Source organism: Odocoileus virginianus, chromosome 5 (genome assembly GCF_023699985.2).
Source record: "Odocoileus virginianus isolate 20LAN1187 ecotype Illinois chromosome 5, Ovbor_1.2, whole genome shotgun sequence".
NCBI classification, from domain to species: domain Eukaryota; kingdom Metazoa; phylum Chordata; class Mammalia; order Artiodactyla; family Cervidae; genus Odocoileus; species Odocoileus virginianus.
The window spans coordinates 70264486-70287259 of NC_069678.1; the positions used below are offsets into that span (position 1 = coordinate 70264486).

The window sequence follows — 22774 nt, forward strand, 5'->3', positions numbered from 1 at the left end:
TCTTTATCTATCTCCTTATTTTAGGAACAATTTTCATATGGGGTTAGGGCTGCCAAAGGGAGGACGGTGTCTTATTTGGCTTCATGTACTTGGCATTTGATCTATGATGGATTGCATAGGAGGCACTTTTAGAAGATGTTTCTTGCTTCTCCTTTGTAAAATTTCTTCTGGTCATGACATCTCCCCTTTCCTTGTAACATATCTCATATGATTCAGGTAGGGGTGATGTCACCCCCTTAGTCACAGGTTTGTGTGGATATGAATGAGGCAGGGAAACCAGGTAATGATTGGTTCATGACTCAGCCTTATGGCAATCATAGTCCTCTCTGGGAATTTTCTTTCAGAACTTTTGGAAAAGACAGTTCCTTTTTAGCTGAAGTTGCCAGGTATCAAGTGATCATGTTGCCTATGAGGTAGAAAGAGCCCATGCAAGGCGTTAAGAGACAAAGAGAGCTCTGAAGACACCATCTGAGCCTCTGTGTCCAGCTTTGACTTCAGATGAATAAATACTGAAGGAAGGACAGAAAGAATAAAATGCATACCAATCTTGGGCTTGATGTTTTTATGTTACTGTTTTCTATAGGGTGTACAGTGTGAGGTACTAGTGTATAAGGAGGAGGCTAAACAGTAGGATATTCCAAGAAATTGAAGTTCCATCCCTGTCTTTGAGAAGCTCAGAGTCTAGTTGACGAGATAAATAATATAACAACACAGAACATGGGGGCATAGAAAGCTTCATACAGAGTGTCAGTCAGCACCATATTTTCTGCTGCCTCTTATACTGGCTCAGCCCACAGGCCCTGCCTTTAAGACTGTAAGTAAGTAAATAGGAAGGCACTGGCTCAGCCCACAGGCCCTGCCTTCCAGACTGTAATAAGTAAACAGGAAGGCAATGACTTGAAAAGCAAGAGAATTGAGTTCCTGACTTGAATCTATCTCTTACTCACTGTGTACAGTATCAGTGCCTGGTACTTTCTGCGTCAGTTTCCAAATCTGTAAAATGAGGTGGTTGACCTAGTTTACTTCACTAATCAAAATCACTAATGATTCCTCCACCTGTGTCCTATAGTTGGAAGATCATGGACATGAAATTAGCCCCAAATTAAACAGAGGAGCCTGGTGGGCTGCCGTCTATGGAGTCACACAGAGTCGGACATGACTGACACGACTTAGCAGCAGCATCAGCAGACCTACTTGGGTTAAAACCCCAGATTCACTTACCAACTGCCCATGAGCAAGTCACTTATCTTTTCTGAGCATCTGTTGTCTAATATGTAAAGTGCTTGTGCTGATACCTTAGCTCAAAAGGGTTTTGTGAGAGCTAAGCAAGAGGTCTGAGACCATGTAGCCTTGTGCCTGGCATATCATTGGTGCTTAATAAGCAGAAATGGTTTCTACATCATTATCATTATCAATGCAGCCTTTTCCAGATGCTTCCAGGGATGAGTGCAAAGCAATGTGACTTGCCCTCTCTTTCATCTTGCTCACTTCTGCCTACATGACTGCTCCTTAGCAAAGAAGCAGTTGTAGCAAAAAGAAGTGAGGCTCCAACCAGTCCATCTGCCTTTCGTGCCTGTCAGTTAATAACAGCGATGGCAGATTTGTAAACTTGGTGGGAAGAGAGTATAATTAATGGTCAGTGTGGGAATATGAAGATATTTTCAGTGTCTACCCACATTCTTGTTCCACAATGCAGTAAATACAAGAGAGCTTGTCATACCAATATAGAGCCAGTTCTCTTCTCTTTCTTGCCCTCAAAAAACATTCATCAGTTATGAGACCTGCAGTTACTAATGTGTTGATGGTGATGATGGTGGCTACCAGTTATTGAGTGCTTACTATTGCCTAAACACTACACATTCTTTTAAAAATATTATTTATGTGTTTGCCTATTCCTGGTCCCAGTTGCAGCATATGGGGTCTTTATTTGAGACATGCAAGCTCTCGGTTTGTGGCATGTGGGATCTAGTTCCCTGAGTGCATGCGTGAGGGCTAAGTCACTTCAGTCATGACCAACTGTGGCCCTGTGGACTATAGCCCACCAGTCTCCTCTGTCCATAGGATTCTCCAGGCAAGAATACTGAAGTGGGTTGCCATGCCTCCTCCAGGGGATGTTCTTCACCCAGGGGTTGAACCTACATCTCTTATGTTTCCTACATTGGCAGGCAAGTTCTAGCACCACCTGGGAAGCCCTCTCATTCCCTGACCAGGAATCAAACCTGTGCCCCATGCACTGGGAGCGTGGAATCTTAGCTGCTGGACCACCAGGAAAATCCCTCTACATTATTTGTCTCACTTAATTCTCACAAGTCTAGGAGGTTACATTCTATTAATGACCCCATCTTAAACTGGGTTAGAATTCCAGTTCTGCAACTCACAGTGTATGTGCCACTGGATAAAGTCCTTAATTCCTCTGACCCCTGGTGTTCTCATCTATATGATGAGAGAGATCTGAGAGTGTTCTAAAGATCAGTGATCACACAGGTAAAGACATCGGCTCTCTGTTCCATTCTGGTGTGTGCCCAGTAATAAGAGCTATCAACTTTGTCATCATCCTTATAGCTGTTGGACTACTCTGGAATGATTATGACTGAGAAGGTATTGGATGAGGTAACCACTAATATCACTCAGTACTCTCCATATAGCTCCAGGAGAGGCATACAGTTCAGATTCATGGGCATTTTGGAATCAGACTGGCCAGCCTTTAAATTGAGGCTCTGCTGCATTCTTAATGGGCAACCTAAGCAAAGGGGAGGATGGTGTCTATCTGTCTATCACCCACTACTGGCTGCCAAAGTCAAATAAGAAGATGATTTATTTAAAGCATTAGGACAGTCCTTGGTCTACAGAAATTATTTAATAAATGGCCACTATTATTGTCATTAACATCCTTCCTGTGGTTTCTATACTTGGAATGATGGTGCAGGTATCAGGTTCATTCCCACCCACTCCCTAGTTTCTAGGTTGTTATCAAATAATGAAGACATTGTATTGCAGACAGGTTGATAAGGATACTCCCCCAGGGACTTCTCTGTGCCATTGCCCATGGTTGGTATCATTAAGACATAATTTTCTTTTCTACCTAGTAGACAATGCTTGTTTTCAGAAATGCACATCTTTGGGAGATTTTGAGAGGAAGAAATATATTAATAAAAAGAAACTCAGATGGCCTTTCAATTAAATAGTTAACAGGATCATTTTAAGAATTACCTTAAAGACACGACTGTTTGAATCCCTAAGAAAGTAATCAATGCTGATGTAAACTGTAAGTCATTCACCTGTGCTATCTGCTATCTAAACTGTAACACAAGAGAAAAGTGTAGCTTTAGGATGTTATTTCAATGTATAATAGGTTGAATAATGGCCACGCACAGAAATCAAGTCCTGATCCTTGAAAGTTGTATATGTTACCTTATTTGGGAAAAGGATCTTTGCAGGCATCATTAATTTGGAGAAATTACTCTGGATTATCCAGGTGGACTCTGAATGCCATCACAGTGTCCGTGTCAGAGGAAGGCAGAGGGGGATATCACTTATACACATGAGGGAAACGCGCAGAGGGAGGGAGTGGTGCAGACAGAGGAGCAGAGATTGGAGCGAGCAGCCCCCAGAAACTGGAAGACGCAAAGAACAACTTCTCCTCTGGAGCTTCCAGAGAGACTGACTCTGCTGGCCCCTCGACTGCAGGCTTCTGGCCTCCAGAACTGTGAGAGAATGCATTTCTGTTGTTCTAAGCCACCCAGTTTGTGGCATTTATCACAGCAGATTCACAAAATTAATCCAGAATGCCAAAGCAGAATGAGAATTGGGGGCCAGATATTTTTAAACTGGAATGCCTAGAATTCTTTGGCATATCCCAGAGGTGGGAGAGGCAAGATCATAAATTTAAGCCTTCAGAGTAGAACAAACTAGGGCCAAATGGTGTTTCCACCAGTGTCATCAAATCTTCCCAGAGCACTTTCCTGTCTCACTGAGGAGGGGGTTGGAGGCAGGGGAACCATCTGTAGACTCTGTGAGAGGTCAAATAAGAAAAAAGAGGGCTTGATTCAAGGCAGAGGCAGGAGGGGTAGAGAGGAGGGCACAGAAAGGAAGTGAAACCGCTCACATTTAGTAAACACTTACTCTTTGCCCTGGTGACTCAGCCAGTAAAGAACCCTTCTGCAATGTGGGAGACCTGGGGTTGATCCCTGGGTTGGGAAGATCCTCTGGAGAAGAGAACAGCTACCCACTCCAGTATTCTGGCCTGGAGAATTCCATGGACTGTATAGTCCTTGGGGTCACAAAGCATGACACAACTGAGCGACTTTCACTTTTACTGTGTGCCAGATGCCATGAAAAGTGCTTTTGTATGCATTATTCATTTTATGTTCTCAAAAACTCTATGATGTACATACTGTTCCTACGTTCACTTATAGGTTAGGAATTAGAGGCACAGAGAAGGTAAAAGATATGTCCAAAGTAACACAGCAAATAAGGTGCAAACCAGAATCTAAGCTGTTCAATCAAAGCTGAAACACAGGCTTGACAGCAATAGGCTAGTGGACAAGGCTCAGGCAGTGGTGCAGCATGTAAGGGGCTGCACCCAGTGGAGGTGTGCGTTATCTGCAGAGATTTTAAAATACTAAGAAAACAGAATAGAAGTTAGTTTTTTTATTATCATGATAGGCCAGTGATTCTGAACAAAGACAGAGCTGTAATACTGCTCCCTGCCAGAGCAGAGTGCTCCCAACATCCCCCTTATGCTACTGAGTTTAGCAATCATTTTGGACCAATTAAAACCACTTATGTGGGCAAGATAGATATACATCTGCTCATTGGGCATGTCAGCCTTTTTCAGTACATGAATGTGAAATCCTCAGAAACACCCTGTGTGGCATGCTTTGGTTTATCTCAGTTTTCCAAGGTCATGGACAGCTTGGCATTTTGTTCTCAAGTCGTCCGTCCCTCCAGATGACCCTCACTGGAGGGCAGTAGGTTGGCCAGGACCCAGAGAGGCTAGTGGGCATCAGTGTGCCCATGTCTGGAAGGCTACTTTTTTCCATCTAAGCCATAACACACATGTCTGTGTAGCCTCATCCAAATGCCTTACAAACAAAATCAGAAGAAGCAGAAATATGTTCCACCGTCATGTGTGTATGGCTTCTGAATACCTATTTCTAGACCCATCTTCTCCCCAGACTTCTAGATTTATAGTGCCAACTGCTTATCCCCATTTCAATGCATACTGCACAATCCAAATGCTAAATGCTCCGGAATTGGGCATTACTGTCTCACCTTTTTGTCCTGGCATGGAAAGCAGTCTGTCCACTCTGCCCAGCTGTCCAGCTGGCAGGAAACAGCTGTGGGGGTGAAACTCTCAACAGCCCGACTGACTCTCCTAGAGACAAAAGACCTCGATTCAGTTTTTAACTTTTTATCATGATCATTTTAATTTCTGTAATTATAAATGTGAAAAGGTGTTTTAATATGATGGCATCTTAATAATATGAAAACAGATGCTGAATTTTTCCCCAGTTTTATTGAGGCATAATTGATAAGAAAAAATTGTATGTTATATTTAAGATGACTGACATGATAGTTTGGTATACATATAGATTGTGACATGATTATCACAATCAAGGGAAACACAGACCTCATCTCCCATAATTACCTTGTTTCCTTCTGTTGTGTGCTAAGACAGTTCAAACTTACTCTCTTAGCAAATTCCAAGTGTACACTATGCTTTTACTAACTCTAGTCACCATGCTGCACACTAGAATCCCGGAACTTCTCATCCTATTGAGAGAGTCCATTCCTAGGCAGGCTGCTAAGAAGTCTGGGGTCCCAGAGGAGGAGAAAGTGGTCTGGGGCTCTCGAAGTGGAGATAGGGGTCTGGAATTCTCAAGGAGGAGGAAAGGACAGACATCTTTTTTTTTTCCTCTCTACATTTCTTAGTCTTAGTCACATAGTTTTCTTCTGACGATGACACAACAAACAACTCAGTTTAAACTCTACTAAGGATTATGTAACAACAATGTATCCTGCTTGAGGGTAGTTTCTCCTTCCTGAAAACCTTCCGGCTAATCCTGTTATCTTAAAATGTAAGTTACAAGAGTGGGTCTAGTAAGATTACAACCTTGAGACTTTCTTTTGATTCACTGTAATAACTATTTAAAAAGTATATAACTCCCTTGCTTAGACTAGTGAGGGGGGCACTCTCTTCCCCCTTCTGATATCTATGTCAGAAGCTTTTGCTGTTCCTTTTTCACTTTAATAAAACGCGGCTACACAAAAGCTCTTGAGTGATCAAGCCTGGTCCCTGATCCCAAAGCTAAATCTTCTTTGGAGATCATGAGTCTGACATCGTTCACCATAAACTATCACTATGACAGAAAGTTCATATCCTGTGACCAATCTCTGCCCATGTTGTTCTTGCCCCAAGGCCCTCTATTCTCTCTGGTTCTATGAGTTAGACTTTTCTTTAGATTCCCACATATACCTGAGATCATGCAGTATTGCCTTTTTTCTGCCTGGCTTATTTCACTTAGCATAATGTACTACAGCTTCATTTATGTTGTCACAAATGGTAGGATTTTCCCCTTTTTTATGGCTGAACAGATGCTTAATTTTATTTTAGTTTGTACAGGTTGCCCATTGATTTGGGCATCTGGGTACTTGTAGCCATAGAACATGAAACAATAGCACAATATATATTCCCTTAACCTTCAAATTATCCAGAAGTAGGAGTGGGGATAGAGCAAGGAAATGAGAGGAACATTCATAAAGGCACAGTATTTCTTACTTGGAACCCTGGGCTGCAGGAGTATTTCCAACACTTGATTAATTCTATCATCCTTCTTAAAAATGTCATACGCTATTTTTAAAACAAAAGATATATGACCTATTGCTCTTTTTATCCCAATATTTTATTGTGGTAAAATGTATATAACATAAAACTTATACTTTACTGTAATCATTTTTAAGTATATAGTTCAGTGGCATTGAGTACATTCATATTGTTGTACAACCATCACCAACTTCCATCCCCAGAACTCTTTTCATTTCCATGCATCAATTTTGAGATGTAAAATTTAAGCAAATAAAAAAAAATAGCTGTACATGTTTTCCCTTCATTCAATCACAGTTTTAAGAAATAAAGAATAAAAATATATTGTGCCTCTACCGTATGCAAGGATGATGCTGTAGTGCTTCAAAATTCAGTCTGATTATGCCATGAGCTGGTCCTCATAATGAATGATGCCCCCACCAGGCTGCAACCTGAGACAGGAAGCCCTAGGATCCTCAGGAAAGTAGTGTTCACATTTATCATTGGTTCTCAAACTTTGATCCTAGGAACCCTTTATACACTAACATACTATGAGGACTCTGAAAAGCTTTTATTTAAGGAGACTAGATCTACTGATAGTCACAGAATTAAAAATCAAAACCGAAAAATAAAATAAAAACTGAGAAATTTTGAAGTGTTTATTTTCCCTTTTAAAATCACTGTGAAATTGTTACATGTTACCATGTATGTTTATTTAAAAATCCATTTCCAAGAAAAATAATTATTGAAAAGTGTTATGTTTTATGTTTTTGCAAATCTCTTTGATGTCCGGTTTATAGGAAGCAGCTAGACTCTCACCTCTGCTTCTTCACTGAATATGTTGCTTTAATTGAAATCTATGAAGAAAGTCCAGCATCATACAGTTATGCAGTTGAAAAAGTAATGTAGTTGAGGAGTGTTTTAATAGTCTTCTCAGATAATTGTGGATATTCTTTGATGTTACACCAACACTTTAAAAGCAGTAATTTCTTAAATGTTAGTTGTGGTTATAATCTGAAAGCCTATCGGTGAATTTTTTAATTCTCTGTTACATTAAAACTCATTGGTCTATGTATGCTTTAAATGGATCCAGTACCCATGCCTGGGCTTCCCAGGTGGCTCAGTGGTAAAGAATTCACCTGCCAGTGAAGGAAATATGTGTTCAGTCCCTGGGTGGGGAAGATCCCCTGGAGAAGGAAATGGCAACCCACTCCAGTATTCTCGCCTGGGAAATCCCATGAACAGGGGAGCCGGGTGGGCTACAGTCCATTGAGTCTCAAAAGAGTCAGACATGACTTAGCAAGTAAACAACAACAACATCCATACATAATTTTTATAACAGCAAACCTTGGAAATTGAGAAAATAATGGCTCCCTGAGTGTATGTATCTTAAAAATATCCACATATTTCAATATAAAATATTTAAAAGTCAAATTTATTAATATTAACAGTGATCTCAAGCTCATAGTAGTGAATATGTTTTCCCAAATTTTAATTTTCATTTGAAAGCCCAAATTTTGTCATTGGTAACAAATAATGCTATCTGTTTTCCTGGAAGTAATAGGCCCTCTGCTCACTTTTGAGACAATGTCTCCCAATTATCTTAGCCTGAATAACAGTAGTTTGTCTAGCAGTGATTTTGTCAAGTAAAAACAATGTTCCAGGAAAAAGACATCAACATTGACTTAACTCAAACAGTTGCTTTTTCTCAAGACAGTCATCACACTCAGGTACAGTAGAAGTTCTATATGCATCCTTTCCATTTGGCCACAAATAATCATTAAATAACAAGTTTTCAAAGATTGAGATTTAATAAAATTAACAATTTTAACTGTTTTAAGGAATCTTCTAAGTGAAAAACTTCTTTCCTATAAGTTTGATGCCACCGCCTTGACTTGTGTCAAGGCCACAGTAGTCTTGGTCAACATTAATTTTACACCATCAGGGCAAACATGAACATAGTGAAAAGAGAAAATAATGTCTTAGGATTATTGTGAAATTGTTTTGAATTCCAAGATACTGCTCTCATAAGATCTTGGGGACTGCCTACAGTCTGCCGACCGCACTTTGAGAAACTCTGATTTAAAAAATGATGTTAGTATAGAACACCAACTCCATCATCCCTTCAAAGAAAACTTTAGTGTTCAGCTTATCATCTTCCTCTCTATTCCGGTTCCTCTCATCACCCTGGGAGACCTCAGCATCACTATGAATGAATCACTCAATGCTCTCTGCTCTCAGTTTTTCCTTCTCTTCCCCTTGAGTGACTCTTTGTTCCATTATCGTCCATGATTTCATCCTGGACTTCTGCTCTCTGAAACAGATTCCCTTCCAAATGACTAATTCATGGGTCACCTATGAAGTTATCTGGGGCTCCACAGCCTCTTTTCCTTCTATGTCTGTATACTCAAGGATTCCCATGAACTTTTCTTGGACCTCATTGGGGTCTCCATTGACTCCTAAGCTTTCTCTCTAGCAATAAGACCTCCCCTATTTTCATTTTCCTTCACAATCAGTTTTTATTTCATGATCCATCATTTTAAAATTGTAATTATGTCCTGAATTCCTGGACCCCACTGTTCCATTGACCACACCTACCTATGAAACCCAGTCTTGAAAGAATCCAAGTATCTTTCTCCTGGTTAATTCCTAGGTATCTTCAGCCTCATCATAAATATCAGTTCCTTAGGAAAACATTCTTCAATACTCTGATGAGATATCTCTCTTCACATGATTTGGTCAATCTCTGCACATTTTTGTCTCAAAACTTAGCACACTTATAATATTTGTATAGTTTCTGCCATCTCCACCAGATCATAAACTGTATGAATGCAGGTACTTGTACTGTTCATGTGTTTGCTACTGAATTCCCAGCACTTATCATGGTGCCAGACCCAGGGAAGGTGCTCAGTAAATATTTAGGAAAGTAAAGAAACGAAGAAAGGGAGAAAGAGAGAAGGAGAGGGAGGGAGGGAGGGAAGGAAGGAGAATTAAAGGGGATGGAAAGAATGAAACCAGTTTATGGAAAATAGAAGGACATTGTTTAGAAATTTATTTGAACCTAATTTCCAGTTAGAATATAATTAAATAATCCTGGTGTCTAGACATTCAGATGGCTGAAGGTTTGGTCCACATGTTATTTTTCTGATAGATTGTTCTAATATTAAAAGTTTGAAGCATAGAAACATGGAGAAAAGCAAGGGTTCTAATCACCAAAAGATGGGAGAGTAGTTACAAGGGCAGAGGTTTGGGAGCAGAAAATAACTACAGCATTAATTCTGCGTCTCACTGTAGAATTGTCAAGATAATGTCATTGTAAGCCCACAGAGACTGCATTATGATGTCAAAATGGAAGGAAACAGTATTAATGGATGGAAGCAAAAGCTTAGACAGAGCAGTACTGTGTTGCTGTAGTTTTAAAAGCTTTGTGACATGATGTCTAGACAGAGGCACACACAGTCATGCTATCACTGAAGCAAGGCTACAGAAGGTATACAAGGACCATTCATTAAGTCGTTACAGGGCTCCAACCTTTTAGCCAATATCAATATGACTGGTGTTTTCTCTTATTATGCCAATGAATTTTTTAATGTAGTTTATTTTTTATAGATTTTGAAAGTCATGCATTCTCCTTAAGATAACATAGAAAAGATTATAAAAGAAAGAAATTGTCCAACTTTCCACCACCATTAATTCTGTTTCCTTTCCTTCTTTATTTCCATAAAATAGTTGAGGTCACACTACTACATTTTTATATGTTTGTCTTTCCATTTAATATTATCAGAGAAATATAAATTTTTATGATGACTGCACATTGTCCCATTCCACTAACATTAAACAATTAAAGTATTGAGCACCCAGTTTTTCTGTATTCTAAGTTATTTACTGAAGATACATCCTGTAGAATAGGATGGCTAAATTGAAGGATACAAATGGTTTTAAGGTTTATGACACATATGGCCAAATGTCTTTCCAAAAGAGCTGTATCAATTTTTCAATTACTTAAGGAACATTTAATAAATCTGTGGCCTAGTAAATCTTGGCAAATAGTTTGAAAGCATCTCCAAGCTACTGAAAATGGAGTCTTTGATTCTAGTCTTTAGTTGGCATCTACCTTGCTGTGCCACGCTGAGCGGAACCCAGAGAGGCTTTTAAGATTTTCACCTGTAGAATCGGCACAAGGAGGTACAGTGGTCTGTGCAGGGTTCCGTCCACTCTGCACAGGGTGCTCTGTGGAGTACCGCTTCCTGAATCACGCATGAGAGGTGCAAAAGGAAAAGAAGCAAAGTTACCTGGTCAAAGAGATTTGGATAAATTGCATACAACATACTGCTCTTGGAGATTTAAATGTCCAGCAGTACTTTAAAGGCTCTGAGAAGTTCTGCATTTTAAGTTACTTAATCCAGCAGTTACCCAATTTTTGACCATAGGTCATTTTCTTTTTTTTTTTCATGTAATAAGACCATATAGCACAGTTGAAGGAACACTGATGTAACAGAAAGGGGTTTAGAGTATACCAAAGATGTATATAATCCAGATTCTGCTATTTAAAGCTGAAAATCAGAGATGGTAAAAACTTGTGAGACTGTTTTGCATATGGGAATAAGATTACATATGCAAAGCCCTAAGCATCAGCCTGACATACGTGCTAGTTTCTTCTCTATAACCTTGTCAAGCCCAGACATGCTCATCAAACCTCTTCATCTTCATCAAAAACATATTGAATGCCCACTCTGTGGAGTGCCAGAGACTAGTGATATGCTTCCCTCCTGCCTTTTTAGATAGGGTGACATATTGGGCAAAAAGCCTGAAACCTGGAATTGACTGTGGCCATCTCAGCAATGTAGATCACAGAATAATTAATTAGCTATCCATCCCAGGTGAGAAGATCAGAAAGCCCAACACTGATTAGTTCCAGTGGATCATCCTAATAAATCAGCTCAGCTTATATTCAAGGCTGATTGTCACTAATTATACAACATTGAGACACTCCCATTCAGTTACATGGAAATTTACCTCATGAAACAAGTATTGAAAATTTGACTTTCAAAGTGCTGAGTCTCCAGTGACCTCCATGTTGCTAAATCCAGTGGAAAGCTTTCTGGCTTGGTCTTAATTGCCCTGTGTTAACCAGCATTTCCTTCTTGAAATATTTCTTCTCTTGGACTTCTCCAGCACCAAACTTCCTTGCTCCCAGTTCTCTTTGATGTCTCTGAACACTAGATTCCTTCAGGGTACAGTCTTGCCTTTTTGCTTTTCTCATTTTTGAGAAAGTGGGGTCCATTTCCTGGGCTTCTTATACCATCTGTGCTAATGCCTCTAGATTGAGATCTTCAAGCTTGGAAATCTTGTCTTGCTTACCCAATTGTCCCATTTTATATCTCCACTAGTGCCTCTCAGGCATGGTGAACTTAATGGCTCCAAGTTTAAACTCTTAATTTTCCTCTTTTAACCTGTTCCTCTCTCAGTTTTACCCACATCAGTAATTGGAACCACCCTAACACACAGTTGCTCAAGTCAGGTACCTAGCACTGGTCTTTAATTCCTTCCATCCCCTCACACCCATATCCAGTCCTTTGGAAATTTCTGTTGGTTTTGTTTTCAAGATGTATCTCAAATATCTTCCCCTCTGCCTACCTAGACTGCCTCGTCCTAATTTTAGACACCATTATCTCTCACCCAGATCATTGCTTGGCCTCCTATAGTCTGAGATGGTCCACTCAGTTTCCTCCAATCTTTGCTCTTCACAGACACATTTTTAAATGAGAAATCAGATAATACCCACCCTGTAGAAGACACTCCATGTGATTTTTGTTTGTTTTCACTACACAGAGACTAAAATCCAAATTCCTCATGAAGGTGCCAAAGGACCTCTGTGATCTGGCCCCCGACTACCTTTCTGACATCTCCTCAGGACACAATCCCCTGATCTCATGCTATTCCCATTCTGCAGGTCCTTGAACCTGACAAGCCATTTCCCCAGGGTTCCTAGCATGTACTAACTTCTCCACTCTCCCTGCTCTTCACATGGTTTCTCCCTCCTCATCCTTCATCCCTCAGCTTAAACTTAACCACTTAAACCACCTCCACAGAGAACCCCCCACTTGCCTATTTTTAGATTGCCCTATAGAAGGTAACAGGCAGGAAGGCCAGAGGTCTCCAAACAGAGGAAATAGGCTGCAAGTGTTAGACATTGTTTTATCTTTCTCTTAAGTGGCAGGAAGAAACAAGCTACAAGTGTTAGATTTTTTTTTTCCCCTTCTCCATACAAATTTTAAAAGGTCTCTTTTAAAATTCTATGTTGCCATAACACATACCTGGTTCTACCTGAACTTAACATTTCTCAAACATTGAGTTAACCAATGCGTTTTTCTTATGGAAATGTTTTTCTTAAGCTATGTTAATGAACTATGTATTTATCCTCAGTTCAGTTCAGTTCAGTCCAGTCACTCAGTCGTGTCCGACTTTTTGTGACCCCATAAATTGTAGCACGCCAGGCCTCCCTGTCCATCACAAACTCCCAGAGTTTACTCAAACCCATGTCCATCGAGTCGGTGATGCCATCCAACCATCTCATCCTCTGTCATCCCCTTCTCCTCCTGCCCCCAATCCATCCCAGCATCAGGGTCTTTTCCAATGAGTCAACTCTTCACATGAGGTGGCCAAAGTACTAGAGTTTCAGCTTCAGCATCAGTCCTTCCAATGAACACCCAGGACTGATCTCCTTCAGGATGGACTGGTTGGATCTCCTTGCAGTCCAAGGGACTCTCAAGAGTCTTCTCCAACACCACAGTTCAAAAGCATCAGTTCTTCAGCACTCAGCTTTCTTCACAGTCCAACTCTCACATCCATACATGACCACTGGAAAAACCATAGCCTTGACCAGATGGACCTTTGTTGGCAAAGTAATGTCTCTGCTTTTTAATATGCTATCTAGGTTGGTCATAACTTTCCTTCCAAGAAGTAAGCATCTTCTAATTTCATGGCTGCAATCACCATCTGCAGTGATTTTGGAGCCCCAAAAAATAAAGTCTGACACTGTTTCCACTGTTTCCCCATCTATTTCCCATGAAGTGATGGGACCGGATGCCATAATCTTAGTTTTCTGAATGTTGAGCTTTAAGCCAATTTTTTCACTCTCCTCTTTCACTTTCATCAAGAGGCTTTTAAGTTCCTCTTTACTTTCTGCCATAAGGGTGGTGTCATCTGCATATCTGAGGTTATTGATATTTCTCCCAGAAATCTTGATTCCAGCTTGTGCTTCATTTAGCCCAGCATTTCTCATGATGTACTCTGCATATAAGTTAAATAAGCAGGGTGACAATATACAGCCCTGACGTACTCCTTTTCCTATTTGGAACCAGTCTGTTGTTCCATGTCCAGTTCTAACTGTTGCTTCCTGACCTGCATACAGGTTTCTCAAGAGGCAGGTCAGATGGTCTGGTATGCCCATCTCTTTCAGAATTTTCCACAGTTTATTGTGATCCACACAGTCAAAGGCTTTGGCATAGTCAATAAAGCAGAAATATACGTTTTTCTGGAACTCTCTTGCTTTTTCGATGATCCAGCGAATGTTGGCAATTTGATCTCTTGTTCCTCTGCCTTTTCTAAATCCAGCTTGAACATCTGGAAGTTCACGGTTCACATATTGCTGAAGCCTGACTTGGAAACTTTTGAGCATTACTTTACTAGCGTGTGAGATGAGTGCAATTGTGCGGTAGTTTGAGCATTCTTTGGGATTGCCTTTCTTTGGAATTGGAATGAAAACTGACCTTTTCCAGTCCTGTGGCCACTGCTGAGTTTTCCAAATTTGCTGGCATATTGTGTGCAGCACTTTCACAGCATCATCCTTTAGGATTTGAAATAGCTCAGCTGGAATTCCATCACCTCCACTAGCTTTGTCCACTTGACTTCATATTCCAGGATGTCTGGCTCTAGGTGAGTGTATTTACACTAGACTCTGTCTTTAAGTTGGTTCCGCCTAAGACTCAGAACCCACTTGACAAACCAGTATGTTTTACTCATACAGTAGTTCTCTTAATCTATGTTAATGAAACCATACATTTGCCTGGAAATTTGCCTTTTTTCAAGATTCATGTCAGTCATTTTATGGCCTGGGATGACTCACCTTGTGCCAATGTTATCTCAAACTGCATGTTGTGGGTGAGGGGTCTGGTGCCACTCCGAATTTTGAGACATCTCCTTTCTCTAGTTAACAGCTTGCTAATAGGTATATAATATACTGCTAAAGGCTAGCAGGGGGCCACTCTTTCTGCCCCCTTCTGAAGTCTATGTCAGAAGCTTTCTCTGTCTCTTTTATACTTTAATAAAAATTTATTACACAAAAGCTCTGAGCGATCAAGATTTGTCAGTGGCCCTTGATTGAATTTCTGTCCTCTGGAGGTCAAGAATCCCAGCGTCTTTCACAGCTCAACAACAACCTTTTGCTCTGATATCCTCTATTCAAGGACTCTTTTTGTTTCCTTCATAGTATTTACCACAATTTTTACTGAAATGTTCAGTTTACATGTTTATTGACTGACTCCATCACTACACTGTAAATTCCATGAGAGTAAGGACATTGTCTGATTTGTTTGCTATGTACCATACCTCTTTGTTTGTTTGTTTGTTTAGTCACTAAGTCATGTTGGACTCTTGCGACCCCAAGGACAGTAGCCCACGAGGCTCCTCTGTCCATGGGTTTTTCAGGCAAGAATACTGGGGAGGGTTGCCATTTCCTTCTCCAGGGGATCTGCCCAATCCAGGGATTGAACCCAGATTTCCCTCATTGTGGGCAGATTCTTTACCACTGAGCCACCTGGAAAGCCCATAAGCATGCCTGGAATATGTATTAAATGAATGAATGAAAAGAAATGAATGAATGAATGAGCAGTTATCTACTGTGTTCCAGGTACACATAGAATTCCACAGAACTTCTAGTTCTGACCCTTTTCCAGGCTCTCCTGCAATATATGCATAATACTCTTTCTTCCACATGGAGTAATCACACCCCATCCATCTGCCCAGACTGTCTGAGTTCAGTTAGGTCTCATTTCCTCCAGATGGTTTTCTGTGCCACACCAGGCATATTAAGTCTCATCATTCATGTCTGACTCTTTGCAACCCTGTGGACTGTAGCCCACCAACCTCCTCTGTCCATGGAGATTCTCCAGGCAAGAATATTGAAGTGCGTTTTCATACCCTCTTCCAGAGGATCTTCCCAACCTAGGGATCGAACCTGGGTCTCCTGTCGCTCTTGCAGTGCAGGTGGATTCTTCGCTGATGAGCCACCAGAATAGCCCACCTACCCTCTGCTAACATAATCCCACATATGTAGAACCTCCCACACTTTATGTCCACCACTATACTGCAAATTCTGCAAGGCAGGAGATCATGACTCTGTTCATCACTGTGGTTTCCTAGTGCTGAGAACAGTACCTGGCATACAGTGGGAATTCAATAAAAACTTTTGTATGACTATATCATCTCATTCAATCTTATATAATTTAAATTTTATCAGACTCCTGTGGAATATTATATCTATTTTATAGATAAGTAAAACAGATTCAGAGGAAGATGAAATAATGTGCTTAAAGTTATAATATATTGATAGTAAGTGGTGAAGCAAGAATTCAAACCAAGACCTTTTTTGACTCCTTTGAATGAAAATGAATGAATGAATAAATGAACGAATGAATTTAAAAAAGTATCTGCTGTGTTTCAGGTACACATAGAATTCCACGCTGAACTATACATATTTAGAAAACATTCCAATATATACTAGAAAAAATTCCATATTGAAAAACATTCCAATATGTATTGGAAGATTTTTAGAAAACATTTCAATTTATACTGTGAAGGATTGCTGACAAAAGGGAAATAAAGTAGTAAAATTTTCTAAAAGCTTATCATGTGCCAGCTTCTATGATCAGTGCTTTATGTGAACTGTTTTAACTCTTGACAAGCACTCATGAAATATGTATTATCTCTATAGATGAGAAAGTTAGCCTTGAAGAGTTTAAGCAACTTACCCAACTTCCATAGCCACTAAGAGGTGAAGCCAGGATTTAAAACCAGGTTGATTGCACATCAAAGCCCACACCCAATGCTGCTTGAAGTACAGCTAGGGATTAGTTACCCCGAAGGAAAAAAAGTGTCCATAGTAATGAGACTCATTTTGAGTCACATCGACTACTGCAGTTGTTTATATTAGCTGAAATTTCATGTAGCCTGAATACATATTGATTTCCAGTCATCTGGACAACTACAGAAAATATTCACATGGCCCTGGCCCAGGATACTTTGGTAAACACTCTGATGCCCATGAAATAAAATAAAAAAGAGGAGAGTGATTTAAATTTCATTAGGCTCCACTGCCTATTTCATCTGTTTAGAGAAATAAACAGACCCTTGTTGTTATTCTGTATGTTTGAGATCTTCACTTATATTTCTTTAACCCCCCGCCCCAAGGGACTTAAGTTCATTCTTCATCGGTGGAAATGTTGGATTGGAAATGGTATAAAAGCCTTTGGGTATCTTAATTCCAAGTTAAATATTTATTTTACTTTTTAAAAAATTTATTGGAGTATATTTGGTTTATAATATTGTGTTAGTTTCTGGTGTAGAGCAAATTAAGTCAGTTATACACATACATATATCCACTCTTTTTTAGATTCTTTTCTCAATAGGTCATTACAGAATATTGAGTAGGTTTCCTTGTGCTATACTACAGATCCATATTAGTTATTTATTGTATATATAGTAGTATGTATATGTCAATCCCAATCTTTCAATTTATCCTCCCCCACTTATCCCCTTTGAAAACTGTAAGTTTGTTTTCTTACATCAGTGACTCTATTTCCATTTTGTAAAAAAGTTAATTTGTGCTATTTGATTTAAATTTGGGTATTGTTGCTTTACAATATTGTATCAGTTTCTGCTATACAACAAAGTGAATCAGCTATATGTATATATATATTCCCTCCCTCTTGGATCTGCCTCCCACCCACACCCCATCTCGCCCATCTAGGTAATGGTATAACATGATGTTTATATTTCTCTGTCTGATTTATTTCACTCAGTATGACAATCTCTAGGTCCATCCGTGTTGCTGCAAATGGCATTATTTCATTCTTTTTATGTCTGAGTAATGTTCCATTGTATATATGTACCACATCTTCTTTAGCCATTCCTCTGTCAATGGATATTTAGATTGCTTCCATGTCCTAGGTGTTGTAAATAGTGCTTATCAAAATGGGTGCTCAGTTTTGAAAAGATTTTTTTTTCTGATGGGTGAGGGTAGCAATAATGGTGTAATAATACCAATCTAGGAATTAGAAGGCCTGACTGTGGCACTAGGAAGCTGTGTGACTTACATACGAAATTGCTTTGTTTCCTCTCTGGCCCTCAACTGCTGGGGATAATAATTACAACAATCTCAGAGGAAAATAATAAGGATTTAACTTGTCAATACTCATAAAATGCCTAGAGAAAACAGTTTGGTTGTTATTTAATATTCCACTTCTCTTTCTGGGACTCAGTTTCCTTATCTGTAACATGAGTGGATTCAATTCAATGTCAAAGTCCTTCCTAATTCTAAAGACCCATGAAATAAAAGTGATGGGAGTCACAAACAATGATTTTAAAAGAGTTATTTTAAGTATATTAAAGGGAATCATAAACATTATGAGAAGTGAAAGATGTCAAAAAAGTACCAAATGAAACTTTTAAAGCTGAAAAATTATAATAACCAAAATGAAAGATTCATTGGATGGGCTAAAAAAAAAAAAAAAAAAAAAGATTAAATATTGCAGAAGAAAGGATCAGTAAACCTGAAGATATGATAGTATTTCCAAACTGAAACAGAGAAAAAATACTGCCAAAAACAATTTTTAAAAGAAGAAGAGAACCTCAGGGACCTGTAAGATAATATGAAGTAGTTGACTATATCTACAGTCAGAAGGAGAGGAGAGGGTATGGGGCAGAAGACATATTTGAATTAATAAAGGCAAATTTACCCCCAAATTTGACGAGAACTGTAAATCCACAGAATCACACCAAGGCACATCATAATCAAACTGCTGGAAATCAATGATGAAATATTTGAGTCCATTTTTTAAAACAGTTTGACACACAAAGAATAACAAAGTAGACTTTTCCTCAAAGACTATACAAGCCAAAGATAATGGAATGGTATCTTCAAAGTAATGTGGAAGGGAAAGAGGAAACTTTTCATGTAGAATTTCATATTCATCAAAGATATCCTTCAACATAAAGGCAAAATAAAGAGCTCTTCTGACTAATAAAAATGGATCATTCTCTCACCAAAATTCATTCTGACCATAAGAAAGGTCAAAAGAAGTTATTCAGGAAAAATAATAATAGTATCAGAAGTGATATGATATTATTTGAAGGTAAGCTGTTTTAAGATAATGATGAATGTTGCAAAGCTTAGAGTAACAGCCAAAATAAATAAATAAAATAGAATTGCTAATAAGTGATTTGGAATTAGAAAAAATAAACAAACCCAAAAGATGACAAAAAAGGAGAAAAACAGAAACAAAGAACAGATGGTACAAGTAGAAAACAAATAGAAAGTTGGTAAACCCAAACCCATGAGTATCAGTGATTACATCTTACATAAGTGGTATAAATGCTATGATTAACAGAGATTGGTAGACTAGATAATAAAGTAAGACCCACCTATATGTTATCTGCATGAGTCATACTGCAAAATATAAAGAGTCAGATAAGTTAAAACAAAATATTGGGGGAAAAAGTCACCATGCACAACCTAGGGATATGAAAGCCTTTTGTAATGATAAAGGGGCAAATCATGTATAAACCTGTTTATAGATAGATAATAAGAGAGCTTCAAAATACACGAAGCAAACCCTGATAGAAGTAAAAGGAGAAACAGATAAATGCAAAATATAGTTGAAGATTGTAGCATCTTTCCCTCAGTAGTTGTTAGACAAGGAGATGAAACTTGAGCAGCTTTAACAACCAACTTAATGACTTAAAACTGCACCCAACAATAGATAAAGGCAAACTTTGAAGTACCCGTGAAATATTCACTAAGAGCATATTCTTTGCCGTAAAACAAATCTCAATAAATTAAAAGGATGGAAAAAAATCTTTTAACTTTTTAAAGCAACACACATGCTGAAGTGTATTTTTTGTATAAAACACATAAAAGAGAGTCATGATTTTTGAGCTGAATATTATAATGTCTTTTCATCAACATTATCTTAAAATATTTTTTCTCAAGCAATTCCATTTTTCTAAGAATTTATAGTAATGGTGTAATAACACACAGGCAGTATAGTTTATAATAATGGTAAATATGAGCTTATAAAAGTAAATGTATGCCATTAAAAATGTAAATATATACCATCTGTTTTCAATGTTAGTGTTTATATAAGATTTTATTTGAGAAAAATAGTTATTTATTTTGCCACTGTTAAATTTTCTTAAAGTTTGAAATCACAGACTAATCCAAAAGATGCATACTAATTGGCACATTACAAATTTATTCTCATTTTTATCAACCATTGGAGAGAAGAAAAATACCCCAAAAAATGACAATAACAGTGACATACCACCACTGGTAACAGCTGTCATTGAATGCTTATTAAGTACCAAGTGTCGTTTTAAGTACTTTTATGCACTTAATTGTTCCTCTTACTTGCCTCCCACTTTACAGCTCAGAAAACTTAAATAACTTGCCTAAGATCACACAAATAGTACATGCTGGTGCCAGAATTTGAACCCAGTCAAGTTATTTCACCATTTAGTTTTGCATTTGCAAAGCCAGGGTCAGACACTCTGGCATTTGACACAAGACCTTGTGATTTCCTACTTCAGCACTTTGCAACATACTTAATTGGTTCTCTTTTGCCTTGACTTCAAATTTGCCTCTTCACTGGTCTGTCTTATTTGATAAGTTCATCAAACATCAAGACTCTTTGTTCATTTTCAAAAAGAATTATAATGATAAGCTTTTATAATTAAGGGTATCTCAGCAGAGATTTCCTTTACCACAGTTCTCTGGCCTTTATCTTCTAATTATTAGAGATGAATTTTCTGATTTTTCGAAATGGTATTTGCTTGAAATACAAGTTACAAATTAACTGCTTGTAAAAATGCCTTTCCCCCTTCGGAACTGTTGTTAGTTAAAGGAAATCTCTCGCTTAGCATTTAAAAGCAATAATGATTCAAAATTGAATCATCCAACAAGAATTTTAATAAAATAGCTCTACCTGAAATTTTCAATGTTTAGGAGCAAGGGTCTCCTTTAAAACTATCCCACAGGCAAAATAAGAGGCTATTTAAGCACGACAAAATACTTGATGTTAAGATTAAAAAAAAAAACACACATGAAGCAAGTTTAGGATATTTAAGAAAAAGGAATGCATAAAATGCAGCATACATAGATAAATATCTCTTCCATTCATTACTCCATAGCAGAAGGTTGACTTTCTGGAATGAAATGACTCAGTATCTTTATAGTCTCTTGTGTTTCCCAAGATAATTTTATATACTTTATCTAATTTTATCCTCCCCCAAACACTATGAGATGTGTATTCTTATAATTCACAAATGGACAAGCAGAGGTTAAATTGTCCAATATCATTCAAGAGAATTATCATTTATTAAGTTGAATATATTTTATATCCAGGATCTTATTTCATGTTCAGTAAGGCTACCCAGGTAGCGCTAGTGGTAGGACCGACCTGACAATGCAGGAGACATAAGAGATTCAGTTTCGATCCCTGGGTTGGAAAGACCCCGTGCAGAAGAAAATGGCAACCCACACCAGTATTCTTGCCTGGAGAAGTCCATGGACAGTAGAGTCTGGTGGGGTCGCAAAGACTCGGACACGACTGAAGCAACTTAGCACAGCTCTTACAGAAGAGGTATTATCATTTTCATTTGACCAATCGAGAAACAAGTGCAAAGAGATTAGGCGATTTAGTCTAGATGACCCAGCTCCTAAGTCTTGGATTTGCACACAGGCCTATCTGACACCAAGTGAATGCTTTTTACTGACCTGGAGTCCTTCACTGAATTAGTAATAGCATGGAGAAAAGTCACATTCCATCCTATAACAGCCTGTTGCAAAACTGACAGCAGCTTATTTCCTGGCTAAGTGAGCCTTTAAACTGCAAATTTTGCAGAAACTCTTGGCCAACTCACCAGTTCACCTTCTCCTTTATGGTTACCCCAGGCTGATAAGTCATCAAAAATAAGAGGAGAAAAGCAGCAGCAAACATCTTATCCAGGAGCTACCAACCTGTATTACCTAGAGAGGAATAAAACTACTCAGGGAGTTGGAATAAAAGACATCTACAGTCTGGGATCTAGCTAATGATTAGCCAAATGCCCTAAAATCCTAGACACCAAAGGCCACTGCCCCTCAGATCTTTGGAAAAACAATATACATATGGTTGAGGAAAGGAGGATATTTATAATAACCAATATCAGCTGAGCAGAGGGATCTTATTTTCAGAATGAGGCAAAAACCAAACCAAGATATAGCTCCAGAATTCGTGATATTTTCGAGTAGCTCCTGGAATTTCTGAGGTCAGATCAATTTGTTTTGTAAGACTGGAATAAGGCTAATACTGGCATTTCAACTCAGCTGTAAACAGCCAGCAAAATACAGGAAATGCTACTGGTTACATGGGGAAGTTCTCCAATGTATTGCCAAACATCTGGGGTCTGAGAAATGTGGATAACTGAATGGGCTTTCCACCTCTCATCCAGACATTGCGTATCATTACCATCTTGTTTTTATTTTTTACCCCCCCCCCCTTTTTTTATATTGGAGTATAGCCAGTTAACAATGTTGTGATAGTTTCAGGTAGACAGCGAAGGGATTCAGCCATATATATACATGTATCCATTCTTCCCCAAACTCCCCTCCCATACAGGCTGCCACATAACATTGAGCAGAGTTCCCCTTGC

The 22774-nt window shown here is 38.7% G+C and overlaps 1 protein-coding gene across 1 annotated transcript in view; it reads right to left on the minus strand.

Annotated features, from left to right (window-relative positions):
- C8A (complement C8 alpha chain) overlaps positions 1–22137 on the minus strand; it is a 69262-nt gene extending 47125 nt beyond the window's left edge. The window contains exons 1-2 of the mRNA XM_020904493.2: positions 22004–22137; positions 5275–5377 (exon numbers count right to left, since the gene is read on the minus strand). Of these exons, the coding sequence (XP_020760152.2) occupies positions 5275–5377; positions 22004–22080 (180 nt within the window). The 5' untranslated portion in view covers positions 22081–22137. The remainder of the gene's footprint in view (positions 1–5274; positions 5378–22003) is intronic.
- Between the last annotated feature and the right edge of the window lie 637 nt (positions 22138–22774).